Source organism: Apiospora aurea (genome assembly GCF_038362705.1).
Source record: "Apiospora aurea strain CBS 24483 chromosome Unknown utg000003l_segment0_segment0, whole genome shotgun sequence".
Lineage (NCBI taxonomy): Eukaryota > Fungi > Ascomycota > Sordariomycetes > Amphisphaeriales > Apiosporaceae > Apiospora > Apiospora aurea.
Genome location: NW_027117390.1, coordinates 1,424,683 through 1,444,494, shown reverse-complemented (window position 1 = coordinate 1,444,494; position 19,812 = coordinate 1,424,683). Strand labels below are relative to the sequence as shown.

Below are 19,812 nucleotides of genomic sequence, written 5' to 3'. Positions count from 1 at the left end.
CTGGTTGCATGAAAGGTAAGTGCATAAGCTTGTATACAGTAGCAATAGCAATCTAATTCATCTCTGCCAAAGGGTTTCCTGTGCAAGCCAATCGATAATTCGTCCATATATATTGTGAGGCATACATCAGTGACATCAGGGCTTCTCCCTAAGTGACTCAGTAGTGCCATTATGCTCTAGGTGGCGAATGCAGGGTATAGAGTATCTGGATTAAGTGAGCTGTCTCTCGAGAATAGGGGCCGGCTTCCTAAATCCAAACTATGGGATGCTATAGCGTCATATAGCTGCGGCTCTCGGAACTACCTATTGGCAATACAAATCTGAATTAGCTTGTCTTTGACTACTTCCGTTGGAACCTGTTCTCACTATCTGAAGCCACTGTTTTTGTCTTTAGGAACATGATAACTTCCATTTACTTACTATACACTGCCAAGCGAATACCCCGCCGCCCTACTCCGCCCGGATATCCTTCGTTAAGGAAACGATTGCTGCAGATCTCCCGCCTGCTTGGTAATTCTGTCAAACAAGGAAACATCCGACACTGGTGACGTTAGTCCCAAACGAGATGTGACCTGCCCAATATGGCCATGATAGCAACTACTAGTTAAGTAAGGCGCTACCGTAACTGATATACTGTCGCCAATGCTTTCGATGTGCTTCAAGGTTTTGGTTGCAATTACATAAGCCAATGGCTTCAAAATCGGAGACCCTGTCCATCCTGCTCGGCCCCCTGGATCACATCGCGCCTTGCAACATACCACAAAGCATCATATATCTTGGTTTGAAGCAACAAGTAGATCCCCAGGATGCGTTCATCTGCCTCCAGGAAGGCCTACGCCGGACAATCCATCAGGCCCCGTGGCTAAACGGCCGAGTTTACTTTCAGTCTACCGAGACACCCGGCTGGCGACCGGGTCAGCTAGAGATACGCTACAAATCCCCACCCGAACAGGAAAGCAGTGGCACTCCTTCACCATCTTACGAAATCCCCTTACGGTTCCATGAGCTGCCATCAACTACGTCATACGACGAATTACGCGAGGCAGGGTTCCCCCTGGACCGGTTCGATGACGAAGATCTACTCTGGACATCGCCGTTCCAGCCCGATTTCAGGTCAGGGGCGGAAGTACTGGCAGCACAAGCCAATTTCATTCCCGGGGGCTGCCTCCTAGTCCTGTCCATCGCACCGCCAGCCTCGGACGGGACGGCGATGCTCAACGTGACCAAAATATGGGCCGATCACTGTAGCGGCATCTTGCGCGAGCGCGAAGCGAAGATGGCTGCTGGCAATGCAAAATTCTTGCCGCTTCCCCCTGATGGGGTCGATCGGGATGCCATGGACAGCGTCCTAGCCGAAGCGATACATTCGCCGTCCAGTATGCAGAAGTCTCAGGTGGACGACCGACACGCCGATTCGCAGCACCTAGTCGGTCTGGCAGAAGGCGGATTGGCGGCTACATGCAAAGATGAAGCGGGCGATGCGCTTATCATGAGCCAGAATGGTGCCTTTCACCAGGAGTCTGGCATGGAGCCGAGCCTTTTTTACATGCCGCAGCAGATGTACGCAAAGCTCCGCCAAGAACTGGTCTCGCTACAAGGCGGCACCGACGTGTCGGGAAACGACATCATTTGTGCCTTCATCTGGAGGAGCATCCTCCGGGCCCGGACAGCGGTGAAAAGCGCATTGCAGCAGCAGCAACCGGAAGTAGTGGTAGATCTGGCCGAAACGATGGCGACGCTCGCCGTGCCCTTCGACGCAAGACGGAACCTATCGCGCGTTTTGACAGTCCCATATCTCGGGAACCTCAACTTCGAGCACATCTTCACCCTGCCTCTGCGGACGCTGATCGCGCCCGAGACGACGGTGGCGTGGGTAGCCAGAATGATCCGGACTCACGTTACCCGGCAGACGCACGAGGAGGTGTTGCTAGAAGCCTACGGCCGGCTGCGGTCCGTTGCCGCGTACGACCCCCGCCGGGCGCAGATCCGGGCCTCGCGCCTGTCGACGGCGTCGACCTCGGTGGGAATCCTCTCGCCGATGACGCTGCCGTTTAACGGGACCTGCTTCGGCGAGCCCCTGTTTACCAACGGCGGACGGCCGGAGGCGTTCCGGCCGATGATGGGCACGTGCAATCGCGGGTATCGGACTTGTTTCGTGATCCCGCGCAAGCAGCATGGGGGCCTGGAGTTTGTCATGACGCTGTCCCGGGAGGAGAGGGAGTTCTTGCAGGAGGATGACGAGTTCAACCGCTATGCTTTCTCTATTGCTTGACGTTGTAGTGATTTCATGACCCAGATAATTAATCAAGCGTTCGTGAAGTAATGTCTTATCTTCACGGTCATGTTTTCGCCGGTGGCGTAATTCACTCGGTCCCGAATATAGGAGTCCATGAAATGTGACCGTTCATAGGCATAATAAGCATGACTACGCATCCTACTTGGCACCATTTAGGCGATAGGCATTGGAGGAGGAGCCGGGGGTCTATGGAAGGTCTCGGCGCGTGGTTTCGATTCTCACAAGGATCACGCCATGGGCGCACTACTACCCTCCTCCTCATGGGCGCCCGGCTGTCGACTTATGACCAAGACTTTCTGACATTCTCCGGTATACAGGGGTGATCGGCATTTGAGATAGGATGGTTACAGTGAAACTACCTCCCTGGCTGACCGAGCCTATCTTCTGCGTATAACAGCAAGCGACGTCCCCCCGGTAAGGGGAGATAAACTCTGGAGGGCAGGGTCGCATTCTTCCTGCACGTCAGCGATTGATATACGACGTCCCCCCGGCCCTTCCCTTTCTTCGGGGAATCTGACGTAAGACTCATAACTCGGACGCGGGGAAGGGCGCAGACAAAGGAGGGGATGGTCCTGAAGCGATGGGCTTTCGGCGCTTTCTGTAACAAGTCTAATGCGAACCAATACCGGGGAGGAGACAGGGGATTGCTTATCAAGAGTTTGCGATCTTTATAGGGGAGAGTTCATCTACGCTCATCTGATAGTTAGTTCTCTAGCCCACGTTAGTTCTATCCAACGACGATTTGATTTCAATTCCTCAGATCTGTTAATAAGCAAAAAGAGAGCATCCCGATTCCCCCTTACATTCTGCAAATTCAGCATGTTTGGCGCTCTACGATACAACTCGGTCACAAAAGACGTCGAGCACGTCGAGCTGGAGAGAGCCGACGGGTTCGAGGCTCGAGGCTACAGCAGAACTGCGTGCAACGAATGCCGGTTAAGAAAGGTAGCTGACTTTCCTCCCAGTCGCCTCCCCCATTTCACCCGGCCTTTGCTGATCTCAGCTGAGTGCCACCACTCCAGCTTAAGTGCAGCGGGGACAGAAACGGCTGCAAACGGTGCCGTGCCATTTGTATCACATGTGCATACCAACCCAATTCCGACAACAAGTCTACCTTCAGAGTTCCCCGGCCGTCGCCATCGGCAGACAATGTCGTTATGGCGACGCGAAGCACTGCTGCTTCTTCTGCTTCAAGACCGCAGTCAAGACAGCAACGAGCCGGCGGCCAAGGCCAGCAACACACCAACTCCGGCGACAAGGCCCTAGACCACACTAGCAGCGGCAGTGGCCCGCACCCGAACAACGGCCCGTCAGCCGCCCCTGACACCCCCATGGAGCTCTTGTATCCCTTATCCCCTCCCCCTTCCAACTTGGACTGGGACTTTTCCAGTGCCGACTTTGATCACGTGACGGATCTTGACGGGACCTCATCCACCGCGGGCGATGCGCCGGGTCTGAGCGCCTTAGTCGCGGCCCACGAAGGGCTTCCTCAAGGCATGGATTGTGAGGCCGGAGGAGACGATTACGATATCCCTGACGCTTCGGTCGATTTAGCCCCGACAGCCAGCCAGGCCGCAAGCGGCAGTCAGTATTCCATGGCGATCACCTCGAAACATCATCACCATACCGCCTCGAGCCCTTCGTTTTTTGCCCTGTCGTCGTCGTCGTCTAAACAGGGAAGTAAGAACCAGCCTTGGGAGTCCTTTGTAGAAGCGGCCGCTCCTCTCCTCGGCCCTCCACCCGGTGGTAAACGTTCCTGGTCTATCTCAGGACCTAGCAATCATCATCATCACCACGAGGGGTCAAGGGTGCTGCACAACGCAATGACTAACCCCTTCGACACACTGAACATGACAGCCTCGGCATCATCGACGGCTAGACCCTCGTCCCCGAGAGATTCAGGCGGCGCTAGATCTGGGAACCGACGTATGAGTCACGATACTGCTAGAAGCTCGTGCCAGTGCGTGGGCCTCATGTTGACAAGCCTGGAAAGCATGGGCGTCCAAGAAGGGTCGGTCGGTGGGGATGTCCGCGATCTCACTGCTACAGCCGGGCCAGCTCCAGCCAGCCTCGACGATATTTTGGCTTCGCTGACACGCGGCATGAACGTGGTGGAGCAGGTGCTTCGCTGCAGCCAGTGCAATGCCGGGACGGAGAACCGGATGCTCCTCGCCACAATCGCGCAGCAGCTCGGTACCACCGCCACGACTCTGACAAGCACTCTGTCCCCGCCCCAGGAACGCGCCTACGAAGGAATTGATAGCATTGATTGGTGGAGAAACCGTGGCGTCAGCACGCAGGGGGTGGGAGAACCCCGTCTTCATCAGACGCGCGGACTATGCATTCAGACGAGTATCTGCTATTGAACACGCCCAACAGCAGCGACCTGGCCTGTAATTCTTCGACCACTCTATTACACGAAAGGGACATTTTCCTCGGTCGCTACAAGGTGGACAGTCCAGAGATGCAGACCCAGATGGTGTATCACGCATTACTATTGCACATCGGGCAACTACGAGAGGTTCTGCTTCGGGTGAAGGAAAAGATGGGTTCCAATGCCAGGGCCCGGAAGCTATTGGTGGATGAGGAATCCAAACTGGAAAGCTTGTGGGAGCTCTTCCGTACGAAGGTCTTGGCTAGAATAGAAAGGTTCGATGCTACCTAGTCAACCCCGTGGCAATGCAGAAAGATATAGGTACAAGATTCCAAGGTTTTTGGGCGGGAGCACGGCACTCGCTAGCCGTTTTCTTACCTAATAAGTCGTGAGATATATGCATATGGATATGAACATAGTGTGGTTTGGCTCCTGGACATGCTATTGGTCATTGAATCCATGCCTCGGTCGACCTCATCAGTGATGGTTGAAATAAGCACTAGTACCACACGAGCCACGGGCGCAGCGTTAGTGCTGACTTCGGCAGATGTTGATCGGCCCCTCCCTCTTGCAATGATTACACATGCTACCTGCCACACGAGCACTACCTTGAATCCTACCCACGTCTTGGCCCAGCGTATCGGTTCGACATCTTGACGTCCCAGTTGGCTTGGTGGCTGCTTACGGTGCATTCGTCAACCCCACACCCCAAGCATACATACGACAGATACATGAATAGTTACGCCAGCGGGCTTACGCGTTTCAGTATCCTTGACTATCGCTTATATCTATCCAATCTAGATAGGGGGCAATGGGCCGGTCTAGTCTAACCTCTCATTCCAAACTTCTGCACCCGCTGGATCAGGTTCTGCCTGCTCTGGATCACATGATGGTTCGGCCTCTGGAAAGTGGCGGGGTACAGCGCCTCCATCTGCACATCCCGCACGCTGATCCGCGGCGCCGTCTTGTCGCCCAGCATCTGCGTTTCCACAATGCTGCCGCTCCCCCACTGGGGCTCGACCAGCACCCGCAGGATGACGGCCGCGCACTCTTCCGCCGAGAGGCAGACGTCCTTGGCTGTCAGCAGCTTGTTCCATGCCGGGTCGAAGATGGGCGTCTATAGCTAGTCAGTTAGTGCTGCCACGCATGCATGTCTCAGGCCAACCAACAGTGGCGCCGTAGCTGCTACGTACCAGAACCGTACCAGGGCATACAGCAGAAACCCGTATCCCCAGAACCTCGCGCAGCGCGCCGAGGGACTTCACGAAGCTGACCAGGGCGGCCTTGCTCGCCATGTAGAACGGCGTCTCGACCGAGTGCAGGTAGCCGGCCATGCTGGCGACGGCGAGGAAGTTGCCGTGGATGCCGCGGTTTTGGGTCCAGTAGTCGACGGCCATCTGCGCCAGGCGCATGGGCGCGATCTGGTTGACGGCGAAAGTCCGGTACTGGCCCAGCGGCGCGTCGGGCGGGTCGCGGGACTCGGTTGAGATACCCGGGGGCTTCCAGAACGAGCTGGAGGGGGGCTCGTACGTCCCCGCGACGCTGCAGACGATGTCGATGCGGCCGAAGGAGGTCAGGGCCGTCTCCCACAGCGAGGTAAGCTGGGCCCAGTTCGTTACGTCGGTGGCGTGGAAGAGGGCGCCGGTTGCAACTGCGCCGCTGCTGGGCGGGCCATCGTCGGTGGTGGTGGTGGAGGTGGGGTGATAAGGATACTCCTGCAGAAGCTGCTCGGCCTCGGGGCGCAGCTTGAGGTCCGCCAGCACGACGGAACAGCCGGCGGCGAGCAAAAGCCTGGTCAATGCATGGCCGATGCCAGACCCAGCGCCTGTTACCAGCGCGACCTTGCCTTTGACGAGGTATGCCGCGTCAGACATGATATCATACCGCAGGAAGAGGGGGAAAGCGACCAACAGATATGATATGAAAAGTCTATATGGTGGTAGCAGTTTGCGGCGCATATGTATTGGAGCGGATAGTCTGATGAGACGCAGTCAGCAAAACTATACCAATCCTTTACGTTCTTGGATAGTGAATATACACCGCAGTCGCCTCGACATGGTAATATCCGTTTTGTGGGTGGGGGGAGGTGGCCAGGATAAATCAAAGGGGCGTGCTCTGATCCGGATATCGCTTTCAGATCTTTGCATCCGTAACGTGCATATGCATATGTCGGATGTTGTCTGTTCGGGCGCTTCGTCCGGCCGCCATATCCTGATTCGGAAAAGGTCGTAGCCAAGACGGCGCCGAGGTGGGTTAGGGGGCACGCGGAAGTACCCCCTTTCCAAGACATGCATATGCATATTTGACACGTCGACCTAGGCACATATCGGGATGTCTTAGGGCAAGCAGCAGTTTACGTACGTATGGATATTCGAATCGACATTGACACAGTGGATTTGGCAAAGTCCTCCCGTTCCCACTCCCGCACGCGTGGTGTGCCACGTTGCTAGATCAGTCCGGGGTAGGCTCCCCTCTGAAGTGCGTACCCCAACGAATGTGTCATTAGTGCTTATCGGACATTCGCTCCAAGCACACATTACCAAAGATTCATTGCACATCATAGTAATTAGGGCGCTCCAGAAGTGCACGCGGAGGAGAAAAAGCAAGTCTAGTGATTCTATCGTGGGGTAGCCAAGGCCACCCGCCCGCCCTCAGAAGTCATACAATGCCTGCAGCTGCTTCCCCTTTTCCTCCGCCTTCTTCACCATGGAGATGATCGCCGCAACCTCCGTCTTCTTGAACGGTATCTCATGGCCCCCACCGTGCCGGTAGAGCTGGGCGAGCGAAGGCGTATACAGCCCTTCGGCCACCCTCGACTGCTCCTCCATCGCCGGTACGTCACTCGTCCCCGAGACGTGCACCGTGGGAATGCGGACGCGCTCCTTGTAGATGTCCGGATGTAACAGGCGCGGGACGTTGCTCGCCTTCGCCTCGAACGAAAGGAAGTCGAGGCGCGTGTTGGGCAGGATGTCGCCGACGCTCGAGTGCATCGACAGGACAATCTTGAGGTACTCGGTGAAGACGCGCTCTTCGTCCGAGTCAATCAGCGAGGCGAAGTCTCCGTCGGGGAATTCGGCGCGGAAGCCCTCATGGTCGCCATCAAGGATGCGGTCCACCAGGCGTTCGTAACAAGCATCGTCGGGCGAGGCCACGAAGATGGGCGAGAAGAACAGGGCGAAGTCGAAGGGCGGCCGGCTGTCGGGGTGTTTCCTCTGCTGGTTCAGTATGTAGCTGATGGCCATGGCCGAGCCCAGGCTGAACCCCAGAACTCCATCAAAGGGGCCATTTTTCTGGATGAACGTGTCTATCCGGTGAAGTGCCTCTCGCATTTCCTGTGGAGTGAACCCTGTTGCATAAGACTGGAAGGGCCCTGATTCCCAAGCTGGGACCGCTGTAGACAGAGGTTAGCCAGAGACAAAAGGTATCCAGATACGTATCAAATAGAGAAATATACCGGGTCCTCTTCCGCACGGTATGGCGCCTTCGAAGAATATGAATTGATGATCTGCGCCAAAGCTCTTGACCAAAGGTGCCAATTGGGCTTTTAGCATGGCGCCGGACGCGCCCAGTCCGTGCAGAGCTAGAATCCTCATGATGTCTACTACACGATGAAGGCCACGGAAACCATCCGACGAAATCCAAACGATCCTACGATTCAGGCGCCGGGAACCCAAACCTCTGTGGAAAGTCATGTACCTACACAGTCTTCGCGGTAAATACTTGACGGCTTCTTTCCCTCCTGGCCCCCAGCTCGGATCTTTCCGGATTGGGTAGTGGCAATCCCGTTTGTGAGCCTGACACCACGCTTTTTGGGATTCATCCTAACAGTGGCCCTCCGTTCGCGTACAGATCTACCGATATCCATGCGCGGTTGGATTGCTTCTTCGCTAGAGTCATACCATACCATACCATACCATACCATACCATCTTGGTAGATTGTTACAGTGGAATAATTAGCTACTCGCTTTGCAATACAATCTGCCTCTGTAGAATCGTCCTGCGGAGAATAAGGCAGATCGATAGAACGCAGAGCAACTTTCCCGCATCATGGCAAGCTTAGTGATGATCACGGCGGCGGGCCTTTTCTTTGGCTGGGTATTATGGATGTTCTTTTCGGCCTCGGGCCCACGTCTCCCCACGGGACTCCCGATCATCGGTGCACGCAAGGGCGACTGGTTCCCATACTGGCAAGCCACACTGCGGAACTCTCTCGACGTCCACAAGGCTGCCCTGGATGGGTATAAGCAGTTCCCCAACCAGGCGGCCCTTCTCCCGGTCGCCGGCCCCGGCGGCGCCAACTTCATCGTCCTGCCGGCCTCGGAGACCCAGTTCGTCACCGACCAGCCCGACTCGGTCCTCAACCTCCGCGCCGTCATCATTGAGGGCCTACTCTACCGACACACCGTCGCGGATCAGTTCATCATCTCGAACGCGGCGCACCAGCACCTTATCACCACCACGCTGACGAACCAGATCGGCAACTTGCTGTCGGCATTGAACGACGAGACGGCGTATTGCTTTGAAGAGATTTGGGGCACCGACACTAAGAACTTCCGCGACGTGGGCGTGTGGGACTCTCTTGGCAAGGTGGTGGGCGGCGTCACGAACCGCGCCTTCGTCGGGCTCCCCTTCTGCCGCGACCCGGCCCTCCTCAGCGCCGGTCTCAACTTCGCCCGCTCCCTGCCGCTGAGCGCGCGGTTTCTTAGCTTCGTATGGGATCCCCTGAAACCTCTGGCCTCACCCCTTCTCACCCTGCCAAACCGGTACTTCGAGTCCCGCTTCACCAACATCCTCCTTCCCGAGATCCACCGCCGCCTCCAGCACCGCTCCGACCACATGACCAACCCTCAGACCAAAGACGAAAAGTATGTCGCGGAGAAGAACGACTTCCTGCAATGGAGCATCGAGCAAGCCCTGGCGAGCGGCGACCCCCGCATGTGGAACCCCCGGACCTTGGCCGGCCGCGTCCTGCTGCTGAACCTGGTCTCCATCCACACCTCGTCTCTGACCGTGACGAACCTCGTGCTGGACCTCATCTCGTCCCGGGCCGAGGTCCTCGACGAGCTGCGCAACGAGATCACGACCGTCCTGGCCGAAACGCAAGGGGTCTGGACCAAGACGGCCATGTACCGCATGGTCAAGCTCGACTCCGTCTTCCGCGAGAGCGCGCGCCTCAACACGCTCACGGCCGTGGCGCTGCGGCGCGTCGTCGTAGCCCCGGAAGGTCTGACCACGCCGTCGGGGCTGCACATCCCGCACGGCAACTTCTGCGCCGTGCCGAGCCTGGGCGTCCTGACCGACGACCGGAAGTACCCGGGCGCGAACGAGTTCGACCCCTTCCGCTTCGTCGACCTGCGGCGGCTCGTCGATACGGGGGAGAGATTGCCCGACCACATGGAGCGCGCCCGCATGTCCTTCGCCGCGACGGGTAACGACTACCTCGCCTTCGGCAACGGGCGGCAGGCGTGCCCGGGCCGGTTCTTCGCCGCCGCCGAGCTCAAGCTCATGCTGGCGTACGTGCTGCTGCACTACGACTTCGAGATGCTGCCGGAGCGGCCCGGGGACACCTGGGTGGGCATCTTGCGCGTGCCCTCGCCCAGCGCCAAGATACGCGTCAAGCGGCGGAAGGCCGAGGATGTTCCCGTGTTCCGGTTTCCGGAACATAATGTGGATTGGACTGAGTGAATGGATGGGAAGCGTTGACTAGGGAAATTGTGTATTTACGTTGCATTGGAACCAGTTCCTTCGTATGTGGCGATGTTGATGGCTCGGGTTTGACAGGTCGTAGGTAGCTGCCGCAGTACCTCTACCTCAAATGCGGACTGCCAGATTGATCTGCTTTCCTGTCATGAACATTTCATGTGTTGTCGTAGCAGCGGGGCCGTGAATCTCCTGAGTAGGTCATCAAGCTTCACGAGATCCAGATCGGTGTGAGATAGGTAGTCCGGGCATTTGTTACTGCTTGATTCCCAGCCCGTAGGGAGAAAAGGGTGTGTTCATCAGCAGTGTGGTTACACCGTCAACGGAATGTATCCATCACGTTGATATAGCACTCCCTATCAATTTCTGCCCTTACTGTGCAAGGTAAACCTTTCCCAAACTTCAAAACCCCGCAGTGCATTAACTTCACATGGTTCGGACGCCGACTTAGGCTTTGCATCTAATTGATAAAGATTGATGGGATGAGTAATGAATATGCCAGGTGCTTCGAAGTACCAAAACATATTAACGATCGAATACAGTACATTGATGGAGAGATAAATTCTTAGCACAAATCCCTAGAGCAACTCGCTCTTGCCCGTCACCAGCAGTGCGAACTCATTGAGCGATGCCGACTGCAGAATCTCAAAGACCGACACCTTGGCCTTGACCGTACTGCTCAACCAATTGCGCAGCTCCACCCCGACCAGCGAGTCCACGCCGTACCGCGACAGCGGCAGGTCCGGGTCAATGTCCGAGAGCGGGATGTTGAAGATGTCGGACAGCTTGGCGCTGAGCGCCTGCACGAGCAGGCCCGCCGCCGCGTTGACGTCCTTCCCCGCCGCCGTGTACGCCTTGACGAACGCGGCCGTGCTGGACTTGCCGCCATCGCCCGACGCGGACGCCGCGGCCCCGCCGAGCTGGCTCGCGATCCGCAGCGTGCCGAAGCGGCGGTCGTTGCGCATCGCCGACTCGGTCGCGAAGGCGTGGAAGTTGGGCCCCACGATGACCTGGCAGTCCGCCTGGTTGCTCCTCAGCGGGTCGCGAATCCCGGCTTCGATGATGCCGAGCACGGCCTCGAGGTCGACGGAGCCGAACCCGACGTTCTCGACGCGCGCGCGCAGGCGCTCGTCTCCGGCGGCCTCGCGCTGCGCGACGTACCCGACGGAGCGGACCGCGCCGAGGTCGATGGTGACGGCGGGCAGGCCGCGCGCGGTGCGGTGGCGCGCGAGGGCGTCTTGGTAGGTGTTGCCGGCGGCGTAGTTGGCCTGGGACATGTGGCCCGCGACGCCGGCGACCGAGGAGAGCATGACGAAGAAGGCGAGGTCGGGCAGGTGCTTGTGCAGGTTGCGGCTGCCGTCGATCTTGGGCTTGACGCCGGTGGACCACTGCGAGAACTGCATGCGCTCCATGACGGTGTCGTCGAGCACCATGGCGCCCGTGATGGCGCCGCGGATGGCGGGCAGGCCGGCTTCGGACACCTGGTCCAGGAGGCGCAGGAGCGCGGCCTCGTCCGAGACGTCGCAGTCGCGGATCAGGAGGCGGCAGCCGGCCGCGGTGGCTTCGCGGATCAGGTTCGGGGCTTCGGCGTGGGTGCTGGCGTGGCGGGAGACTAGGACGACGTTCTTGGCGCCTTTGCGGATGAACCATTCGGCAATGGCACGGCCGATGCCGCCCAGGCCGCCGGATATCAGGTATGTGGCGTCTGCCTTGTCAATAGAGATAGGGGGTAGGCGAGTGATAACCTGAGGGAGTAATGGTTAGGATTCGGTTCTACAATTGCGGCAACAGGAAGAACACTTACGTTGACTTTATCACCCGGATTCGGTACAAGAACCAACTTGCCCATGTGCGCTCCGCCCTGCATTTGACGCATCGCCTTGGCCATGTCCGTGATGGAGAACGGGGTGATGGGATGAATTGGAGGCTTGCTGCGTTCGCGGATGATGCGGATACTCTCCACCAGCGCCTCGTGCGTCAAGTCGCCACAGTACTCCGTGAGCTGCAACAAGTCAAAGGCGGTGTAAACGGCGCAGCGTCCAAACGGCGCCGTCTCCAGCACGCGATTCGCCTCGATGTCGATCTTGGTGATATCCACGAAGCGGCCGAAGCGGGCCATGCAGTCCCATGTCGCCTTGAGCAGCGGTCCGGACAGGGAGTTCAGCACCACATCGACACCCTTCCCGCCCGTCGCGGCCATGATCGCGGGCGCAAAGCTGGCGTCGCGGCTCGAGAAGATGTGGTCGGGCTGGATATCGAACACCTCGACCAGGAGGTCTCGCTTCGCCTTGGTACTGCAAGTGGCATAGACTTCTGCGCCGACATGCTGGGCCAAGCTGATGGCCGCTTGACCAGTAGCTCCCGACGCAGCATGGACCAAGACGCGCTCGCCCTTTTTCAGATGGGCGATCTGGATCAAACTGCCGTAAGCCGTGACGTAGGCGGCCGGGAACGCAGCAGCATGTGGCCAGGAAACCTCCAAGTCGTCGGGGAGCTTCGCGACCGAAGTCCACCACGTCCGGCCCTTACTAGCGAGACGCCCGCGGACTAGGGAACAAACACGGTCGCCGACTTTCAGACCGCTGGCTTCGGTGCCCGGGCCGAGGGCTGTGACGATCCCGGCGGACTCGTGGCCCTTGAGGGGCTCGTCGAGCTCGCCTAGCGCCACCATGACTTCGCGGAAGTTGAGGCCGAAGGCTTTGGCTTCGACTTCGACCATGCCGTGGGGGACTTCGGTCGTCATGAGCTCGGTGTTCTCGACGAAGTAGGGATTGACTAGAGTATAAATGTGAGTAACCACGGCAATGCATCATCACCGAAAAAGTCCATATCCAAAACCTGGCAAAGCAAAGAGAAAGAAAAGGGGGGGCTTACTTCCTGTGGCGCCCGACTTGGGTGTCTCCCATATGAGTGGCCGTCCCGGTTGGTCGAATGGCTGTGCCTCCGGGGGGCAGGTCCGCCGACAGGTTCTTTGACAAGGCGTCCTGTACCTTATCCGGATACGTTCTAGGCACACGAAGCAACGAGTCCTTAACCGCATACTCCCACTCCACCTCGGTAGCGTCGAGGGTGACGTCGAAGCTCTGCTCCAACACGTGCGTTAGATGCGGAATCTTGTCGCCGGACCACACGCTTCCGGTCTTTTCGAAGTCAAGTCGGATCCAGCGCTTGCCCGCATCCTCCTGCCGCATCGTCCGGATCAGACCGTCCGTCGCGCCAAAGGCCGGGTCCGCGGCGTCGACGAGGCCACCGCAGCTGAGCCAGACCAGCCCGGCGCTCTGGTTGAGCAGCTTCTTCAGCTGCTCGAAGGCGGTCTCGTCGATGCCGTCGACGAAGGGCGTTTCCATCTCCGCCGTGAAGATGCAGACGGTGTCCTGCCACGCGTCGACGTCCTCGAGGGACACGATCAGCGGGGGCTTGCCGGTCAGCGACGCGATGGCGTTCGATGCTCGGTGCAACCATGCCGTCTCCTCTGCCGAGGCTTCGTGTTTGGGCGGCACCACGATCGAGAATGGACTTTGCACATTGGTCTTTGCGCGGGACAGCATGACGCGCGCCGACTGGAAGGCCGGCTCCTCGTAGTCGGGCACGTCGAAGTCGACGCCAGTGAAGCCCACTTCGCCCAGGACGCGCTTCCACATCTCGAGCGGCGCGTTCGGACTCATCTGTCGCTCGGGTTCCTCCCCGAGCCACCATCCGGGCAGCGTGCCGAAGATCAGCTGGCCTTCGAGGCGGTCGGCCGTGGCCTCGATGAGCAGGAGGGTGCCGCCAGGCTTCAGCAGCTTCCGGACATGTGTCATGGTGGTGTTGAGGTTCTTGGTGGCGTGGAGACACGACGCCGCGACGATGAGGTCGTAGGCGCCTTCGGTGAAGCCTTGGTCGAGCGGATCGACTTCGATGTCCAGCTTCTTGAAGTCCATCAGGGATGACCAGGCGGCGAACTTGGTCCGGGCTGCTTCGAAGAAGCCCGGCGAGATGTCGGTGAAGGTGTAGTGGCCGAGGATGGATCCAGAGCCGTCGCCCTTGGTGCCGAAGCCCTCCAAGACGGTGGTGGTTGCGCCACCGGTCCCGGCGCCTATCTCGAGGACCTTTGCGCCCGGGTTTTTCAGAGCATAGAGCTCGGCGATGGTGGAGAGGTGCTTGTAGGAGCGGGTCTTCAGGGCTTCGTGATCCATGTAAAATTGGTTAAGCAGGTTGCCTTCCATCATCAACTCCAGGGGTGTGATCTCGCCTCGGATGATGGCGGCCAAGTTCCGTCCTACACGGACCGTGAGCTTACCCGCTGCGTTTTGGGCATTGAGCTCGTCCGCCAGCATGTTCTTGAGACCCCTGCTGGCCTTGGCCCACGATTCGCTGCCAGGACCGAGCTTCCCGTCGAGGCCATCCTGCACGACCGTCTTCATCCACTCGTACATGCGCTTGTGATGCCACTCGAACGTGTCCGGATCCTGGCCCTGCAGCTCGGCCATGGCCTCGGAGATGAAGTTCCACGAGACGCGACTGAGCTTTCTTTCGGTGTCGATCTCATGCTGCGCCAAGGGGATGGCCAAAGAGGCCCTCAGGTCGGCCGGGACGCTGTGGAGGATATCGAGCTCCCAGCAGCTCTTGGAGCAGATGCCGGTCTCCTGGTTCGAGTCGTCGGTGCGTCGGGGCACCGCTTGGCCGAAGAAGCCGTCCAGCTGGAGGAAGTTGGCGAACGTCGAGTCTTCTTCCTCGGGCTCGGGCGTCGCGGCCGCGATGGCGATGTTGGATGTGTAGCCACGCTTGTCGGCCTTGACCAGCTCAGAGAAGGCCTGCAACCTGTCGCCGCCCTGTCGCTTCAGGGACTTCGGCACAACCAGGCTCCGGATAAACCTGGGGAGAACCATGACGTCCTTGTCCATTTCTGCCGGCAGACTGCTGAAGGATGCTTGCAGTACGGAGTCGAGAGTAGTCGGGTGGAGCACGTAGTCGTGCACAGCGCTTGCAATTCCGGCTATGGCAAAGTTGGTGATGGCTCGCTGGCCGGCGGCCCGGCTGTCGGCCAGGTTCTGGAACTCGGGTCCATGGTAGATTCCTCTGTCCCGGAGCCCGGAAAAGAGAGCCTCGATGTCAACCTTAGTCGCCGACGCGTCCTCGAAATAGGTCTCCTCCCGAGGCGCTTCCGCTTTGCGAGTCAACTCGGCTGTCCTCACTTTGGATCTGTCGTCTGTAACGGCCGTGACGAGACCCTTGCAGTGCTCGATCCAGGAGCCGCCAGAAGTGAGAGAGCAGAGCTTGAACTCGTACCATCCGTCGTGATCCAGCTGCCTTTGGCTGCAGCTCTGAAGACTGAAGTGAGTTTCCACCCCAAAGACGGATTCTGGAATGACCATGGCATTGGAGATATCGATATCCCGCAGCTTGTAGCCTTGGATGGTGGCTTCCGTGGGATCAGCGAGAAGCCGTGCAGCCTCAATGGCCAAGGCAATGTATCCGGCACCCGGGAACACCACCGAGCCATCTATCTGGTGGTCCTTCAGCCACTCGATCTCAGATAGACGGATGAAGTTTCGCCAGGTCGGCGTGACGGAATTGCCTCCGTTGATAGGGGTACCGAGCAGTTCATGGGGCGGGAACCTCTTGTACCTCTGGTCCCTACTGAGCCTGGGCTCAACCCAGAAACGCTTGGTATGGTTCCACGGGTATGACGGAAGGTCGGTTACCACCCGACCTTCCTCCCCAAGAGGGGAATTGACCGCATTCAAATTCACTGGGTAGCCCCGAGCGATCAGAGCACAGGCGACGTCCTGCATAGTCTCCACGGCATTCTCGGGCCGCTTGAGGCACGACACGTACGGTAGCTCCGTGTCCCGCGCCTTGAGGATCTGCCGCATGGGGCCGGCCAAGGTGCTGTGCGCGCCGACTTCCACAATCATGTCGACGTTGGGAGCAGTGCCTCCTTCATCGAAACACATGCGCTCAAAGGCCTGGCTAAAGAGAACCGGGTGTGTCATGTTGCGGGCCCAGTGCTCGGGAGCCAACGTGCTCGGCGACGTGACCTTGTCTCCCGTAACGGGTGATACGAACGTCGCAGCTTCTTCGCCCCACGTCTTCTTGGGCCAAGGAAGGATGGCCTGGAGCTGCTCGATGTAATCCGGCGAAATGTGCAGCATATGGTGCGAGTGGTACGCCATGGGCACCTTGAGCTTCCGAGCAAAGACATCGTCCCTCTGCAGCCGCGAAGCCACCTCATCGAGCGCCGCCACGTCGCCCGAGAGCGTGATACTGCTCGGACTATTGACGCAGGCCACGACAACCGTGCCTCCGGGCGTGTCGCCGATGTACTTCTCGACGTCGTCGGGGCCGATGGCGGCGACGAGCATGCCGCCGGCGAGGGAGTGCAGCTTCTGGTGCTTCAGGGCCAGCTCGCCGCGGAAGTAGGCGACGCCGAGCGCCTCCTTGAACGAGAGCACATGGGTGGCGTAGGCGGCGGCGATCTCGCCGCTGGAGTGGCTTGTCACGGCCGTCGGCGAGACGCCCCACGAAGCCAACAGGTCGACGAGGCAGAGTTGAACCGCGACGCTGACGGGTTGGCTGAGGTTGATGTCGGCTACGCGTGTGGTAGATGCGTCCCGCATGAGTTCGTCTGTGGTGGGACTTTAGTCAGCACAGGAAACACGGGAGTCGGCTGAGCCGCGTCTAAGTATGGGAAAGAAAGAGGTACACCAAAACTCACCTATCAGTGACCATGATGCACCATACTCCCTCAGCGCCTTGTCGGCCTCTCGGACGCTCTGCCCAAAGACCGGGTAGGCATCGATGAGCTCCCGCCCCATGGCGTGCCACTGCGCGCCCTGTCCATTGAAGACGAAGGCAAGGCGGGGACGCTTGGAGGTGCTCGAAGGCTTGACGAGCGGATCCCTTAATCGCTTCGCCAGCTCTTCGATAGTCTGGGCCCGAACGGCCGTGACCCATGAATGGATGGAACGTCGGTTTGCCAGGGTGTAAGCGAGATCCTCGACGGAGGGCTCGGTTTTCTCGACGTGGGTGGCGAAGACGTCCATCATGGTCTGGCAAGCGACGGAATCCTTGGCACTGAGGAGGAACACTTGGGAACGAGTGGTATCGGCATGTCCGTTGCCGTTGTGTGTTCCGTTGCTCGATCCGTTGGCGATGCCATTGCCATTGGTTACACCATTGTGGACTCCGTTATAGCCATTGCCTAGCCCATTCGATCCGTTCTGAAGGGCAGATGGCGAGGGATAGGGCTCCAGTATCAAGTGGCCGTTGGTACCTCCGTATCCGAAATTGTTGATTGACGCGCGCAGTAACTTGTCTTGGGGCCACGGGAGTGGTGCGGTCGGCACCCGCAGGTGCCACCCCTGCAAATCGATCTCCGGGTTCGCCTTCTCAAAGTTCAGGTTCGGCGGGATCACGCGGTTCTTAAGTGCGAACGTCGTCTTGATGATGGCGGCGAGGCCACTCACAGGCTCGGTATGCCCAACGTTGGTCTTGACCGAGCCGACGACCACAGGATCGTGCGGCTCGCGGGCCTTGCCGAACGTCCGGGCGATGGCCTCGGCTTCGATGGGGTCTCCGGCCGCCGTTCCCGTCATGTGAGCTTCCACGTAGCCGGTGTCCTTCATGTCGTAGCCGGCGCGGGCGTAGCACTCCCGGATAAGCTTGACCTGGGCATCGGCCGAAGGCGATGTGATGGTAGTGGTCTTGCCATCTTGATTAAGCCCGGTATCCTTGATGATGGCGTGTACTCTGTTGCCAGCCTTCAGGGCAGCGTCGAGAGGCTGCAGTATGAGCGCAGCGACACCCTCACCGCGGCCGTAACCGTGGGCACGCTCATCCCAAGCAAAACATTTGCCTTCTGCGCCAATAGCGCTGTAGGGATGATTGACTATTAGTTTCACCGACTTCGACTTTCACGGAAGTGGGATACTGCTAGAAAAAAAGGGTTACTCACCCGATAGTGGACGCGGAGATAAAAGCGTCTTGGGTGAGGAGGGCACTGGCTGCACCAACAACCGATATATCGCTTTCTCCTGTGCGGATACTCTGACAGCCTTGATGAACCACCACCATGCCCGCGCTGCAACCAGTGTCGATGGACATGCTGGGACCTTGAAGGTCGAAAAAATGGGAGATGCGGTTGGCGATCATGGCAGTACCGGTGCCGGCAAGGAAAGCATGAGGCAGGACCTCGGCATCCTTGGTCTGGATCTCATGGTAGTCCTTATTGAATGTGCCGGCGTATACCGATGTGTTAGTGCCAGCAAGCTTCTCGATGGGGATGCCAGCTGTGTTGGAGGTCAGCTGGTGGTGTACTGGAGTAACTTGGACAAAAGACAGAGAGAGGGGGAAGGAACTTGCCATCTTCGGTAGCTTCGTAGACAGTCTCGAGCATTAGTCTAGCCTGAGGATCTAGCCCCTGAAGAATGGAAGTCAGTCATGAGACCCCACTCGAGCTGGGTTCTATGAGGGCTTACACTGGCGACGTCGGCAGCAAGATTGAAGAAAGCAGCATCGAACAAGGAGATATCCTCGCCCATGAAATATCCACCTTCCACATGGCTCTGTTCTTTCAGTTAGTCCACAGTCCCAATGTCGAGTTTGACGACATGGTACCAGGCTACTTACCCTTCCGGCTCGGGAGTAGTCTTTGTGATACAGCGACTTGTTGTCGAACCGTGACTCGGGAATGGGCTGCCACCCATCTTTGCCGGAAACACACAGCTCCCACAGCTGGGATGGAGAGGTCACATTTCCGGGAAAACGGCAGGCCATTCCAACAATGGCAATAGGGGTCGTTGCGTCCTTGCCGGTCGTGCCACCATCTCCGTTGGGGACGCTGTCCCTGTGGGTACCGTTCCTGCCATTCGTGGGTGCCGACATCTCTACCAGTTGGTCTCTTGGTCAAAAGGGGTAAAGGGGTTTGACATGAAAGAGATCTTGGGTATTGGCGTTGGGTATATGTTTGAATGAAGCCTACAGTTGTAAGCCGTGCTGTCACCGGGAACTGCTCCTCATTGCACTCTGTAGTTGTGCTTTATGATATACTTCCATCAATCCACGATGCAGTTAAGTCACAAATCACTGACGACTGTTACAAGCTACGTGATTGGCTATTTTCTTAATTGGATGCTCCTCTATACCTTTACGGCTGCTGTTTCGGAGATTTCCCGAAAGAGTCAATTCCCAATCCAACGCACCCTTCTGGGGCGAAATACCAAAGCGGGATTTTGACCGAGAGAAGTCGTTATCTTGAACAAGTATACGTATCTCACCCAACTTGGGTGCTGGCCAAATTCGGCCTCTTGGATTTACCCAGGAAAGGAAAGTTCCAAGCCCTGGCTGGCCAGATCAAAAGAGTATATACAGTTGTGGAGGTTTGGAAACACGAGAACATCGACAGTTTGGTCTAAAATCTGGCAAGGGTTTCGTTATAGAGATTGCTGAGACTAAGAAACCA

At 58.1% G+C, this 19,812-nt stretch overlaps 6 protein-coding genes across 6 annotated transcripts; 3 read left to right on the top strand and 3 right to left on the bottom strand.

Annotated features, from left to right (window-relative positions):
• Positions 1-688: 688 nt before the first annotated feature.
• On the top strand, positions 689-2,272 carry PG986_004298 (uncharacterized protein; the record flags this gene model as incomplete). The annotated part of the gene is made up of 1 exon (XM_066840520.1): positions 689-2,272. The coding sequence occupies one exon, from the start codon at positions 689-691 to the stop codon at positions 2,270-2,272; it is 1,584 nt and encodes a 527-aa protein (XP_066703147.1).
• Positions 2,273-3,115: 843 nt separating this feature from the next.
• On the top strand, positions 3,116-4,662 carry PG986_004297 (uncharacterized protein; the record flags this gene model as incomplete). The annotated part of the gene is made up of 2 exons (XM_066840519.1): positions 3,116-3,241; positions 3,319-4,662. 2 exons carry the CDS (start codon positions 3,116-3,118, stop codon positions 4,660-4,662), a joined length of 1,470 nt encoding a protein of 489 aa, XP_066703146.1.
• Positions 4,663-5,496: 834 nt separating this feature from the next.
• PG986_004296 (uncharacterized protein) lies at positions 5,497-6,544 on the bottom strand (the record flags this gene model as incomplete). The annotated part of the gene is made up of 2 exons (XM_066840518.1): positions 5,497-5,787; positions 5,864-6,544. 2 exons carry the CDS (start codon positions 6,542-6,544, stop codon positions 5,497-5,499), a joined length of 972 nt encoding a protein of 323 aa, XP_066703145.1.
• A 777-nt stretch (positions 6,545-7,321) lies between these two features.
• On the bottom strand, positions 7,322-8,263 carry PG986_004295 (uncharacterized protein; the record flags this gene model as incomplete). Its single annotated transcript, XM_066840517.1, has 2 exons — positions 7,322-8,061; positions 8,125-8,263. 2 exons carry the CDS (start codon positions 8,261-8,263, stop codon positions 7,322-7,324), a joined length of 879 nt encoding a protein of 292 aa, XP_066703144.1.
• Positions 8,264-8,732: 469 nt separating this feature from the next.
• PG986_004294 (uncharacterized protein) lies at positions 8,733-10,355 on the top strand (the record flags this gene model as incomplete). The annotated part of the gene is made up of 1 exon (XM_066840516.1): positions 8,733-10,355. The coding sequence occupies one exon, from the start codon at positions 8,733-8,735 to the stop codon at positions 10,353-10,355; it is 1,623 nt and encodes a 540-aa protein (XP_066703143.1).
• Positions 10,356-10,948: 593 nt separating this feature from the next.
• Positions 10,949-19,235, bottom strand: PG986_004293 (Compactin diketide synthase; the record flags this gene model as incomplete). The annotated part of the gene is made up of 9 exons (XM_066840515.1): positions 10,949-12,115; positions 12,175-13,145; positions 13,245-13,305; positions 13,361-16,977; positions 17,068-18,224; positions 18,307-18,640; positions 18,678-18,771; positions 18,830-18,916; positions 18,981-19,235. 9 exons carry the CDS (start codon positions 19,233-19,235, stop codon positions 10,949-10,951), a joined length of 7,743 nt encoding a protein of 2,580 aa, XP_066703142.1.
• Between the last annotated feature and the right edge of the window lie 577 nt (positions 19,236-19,812).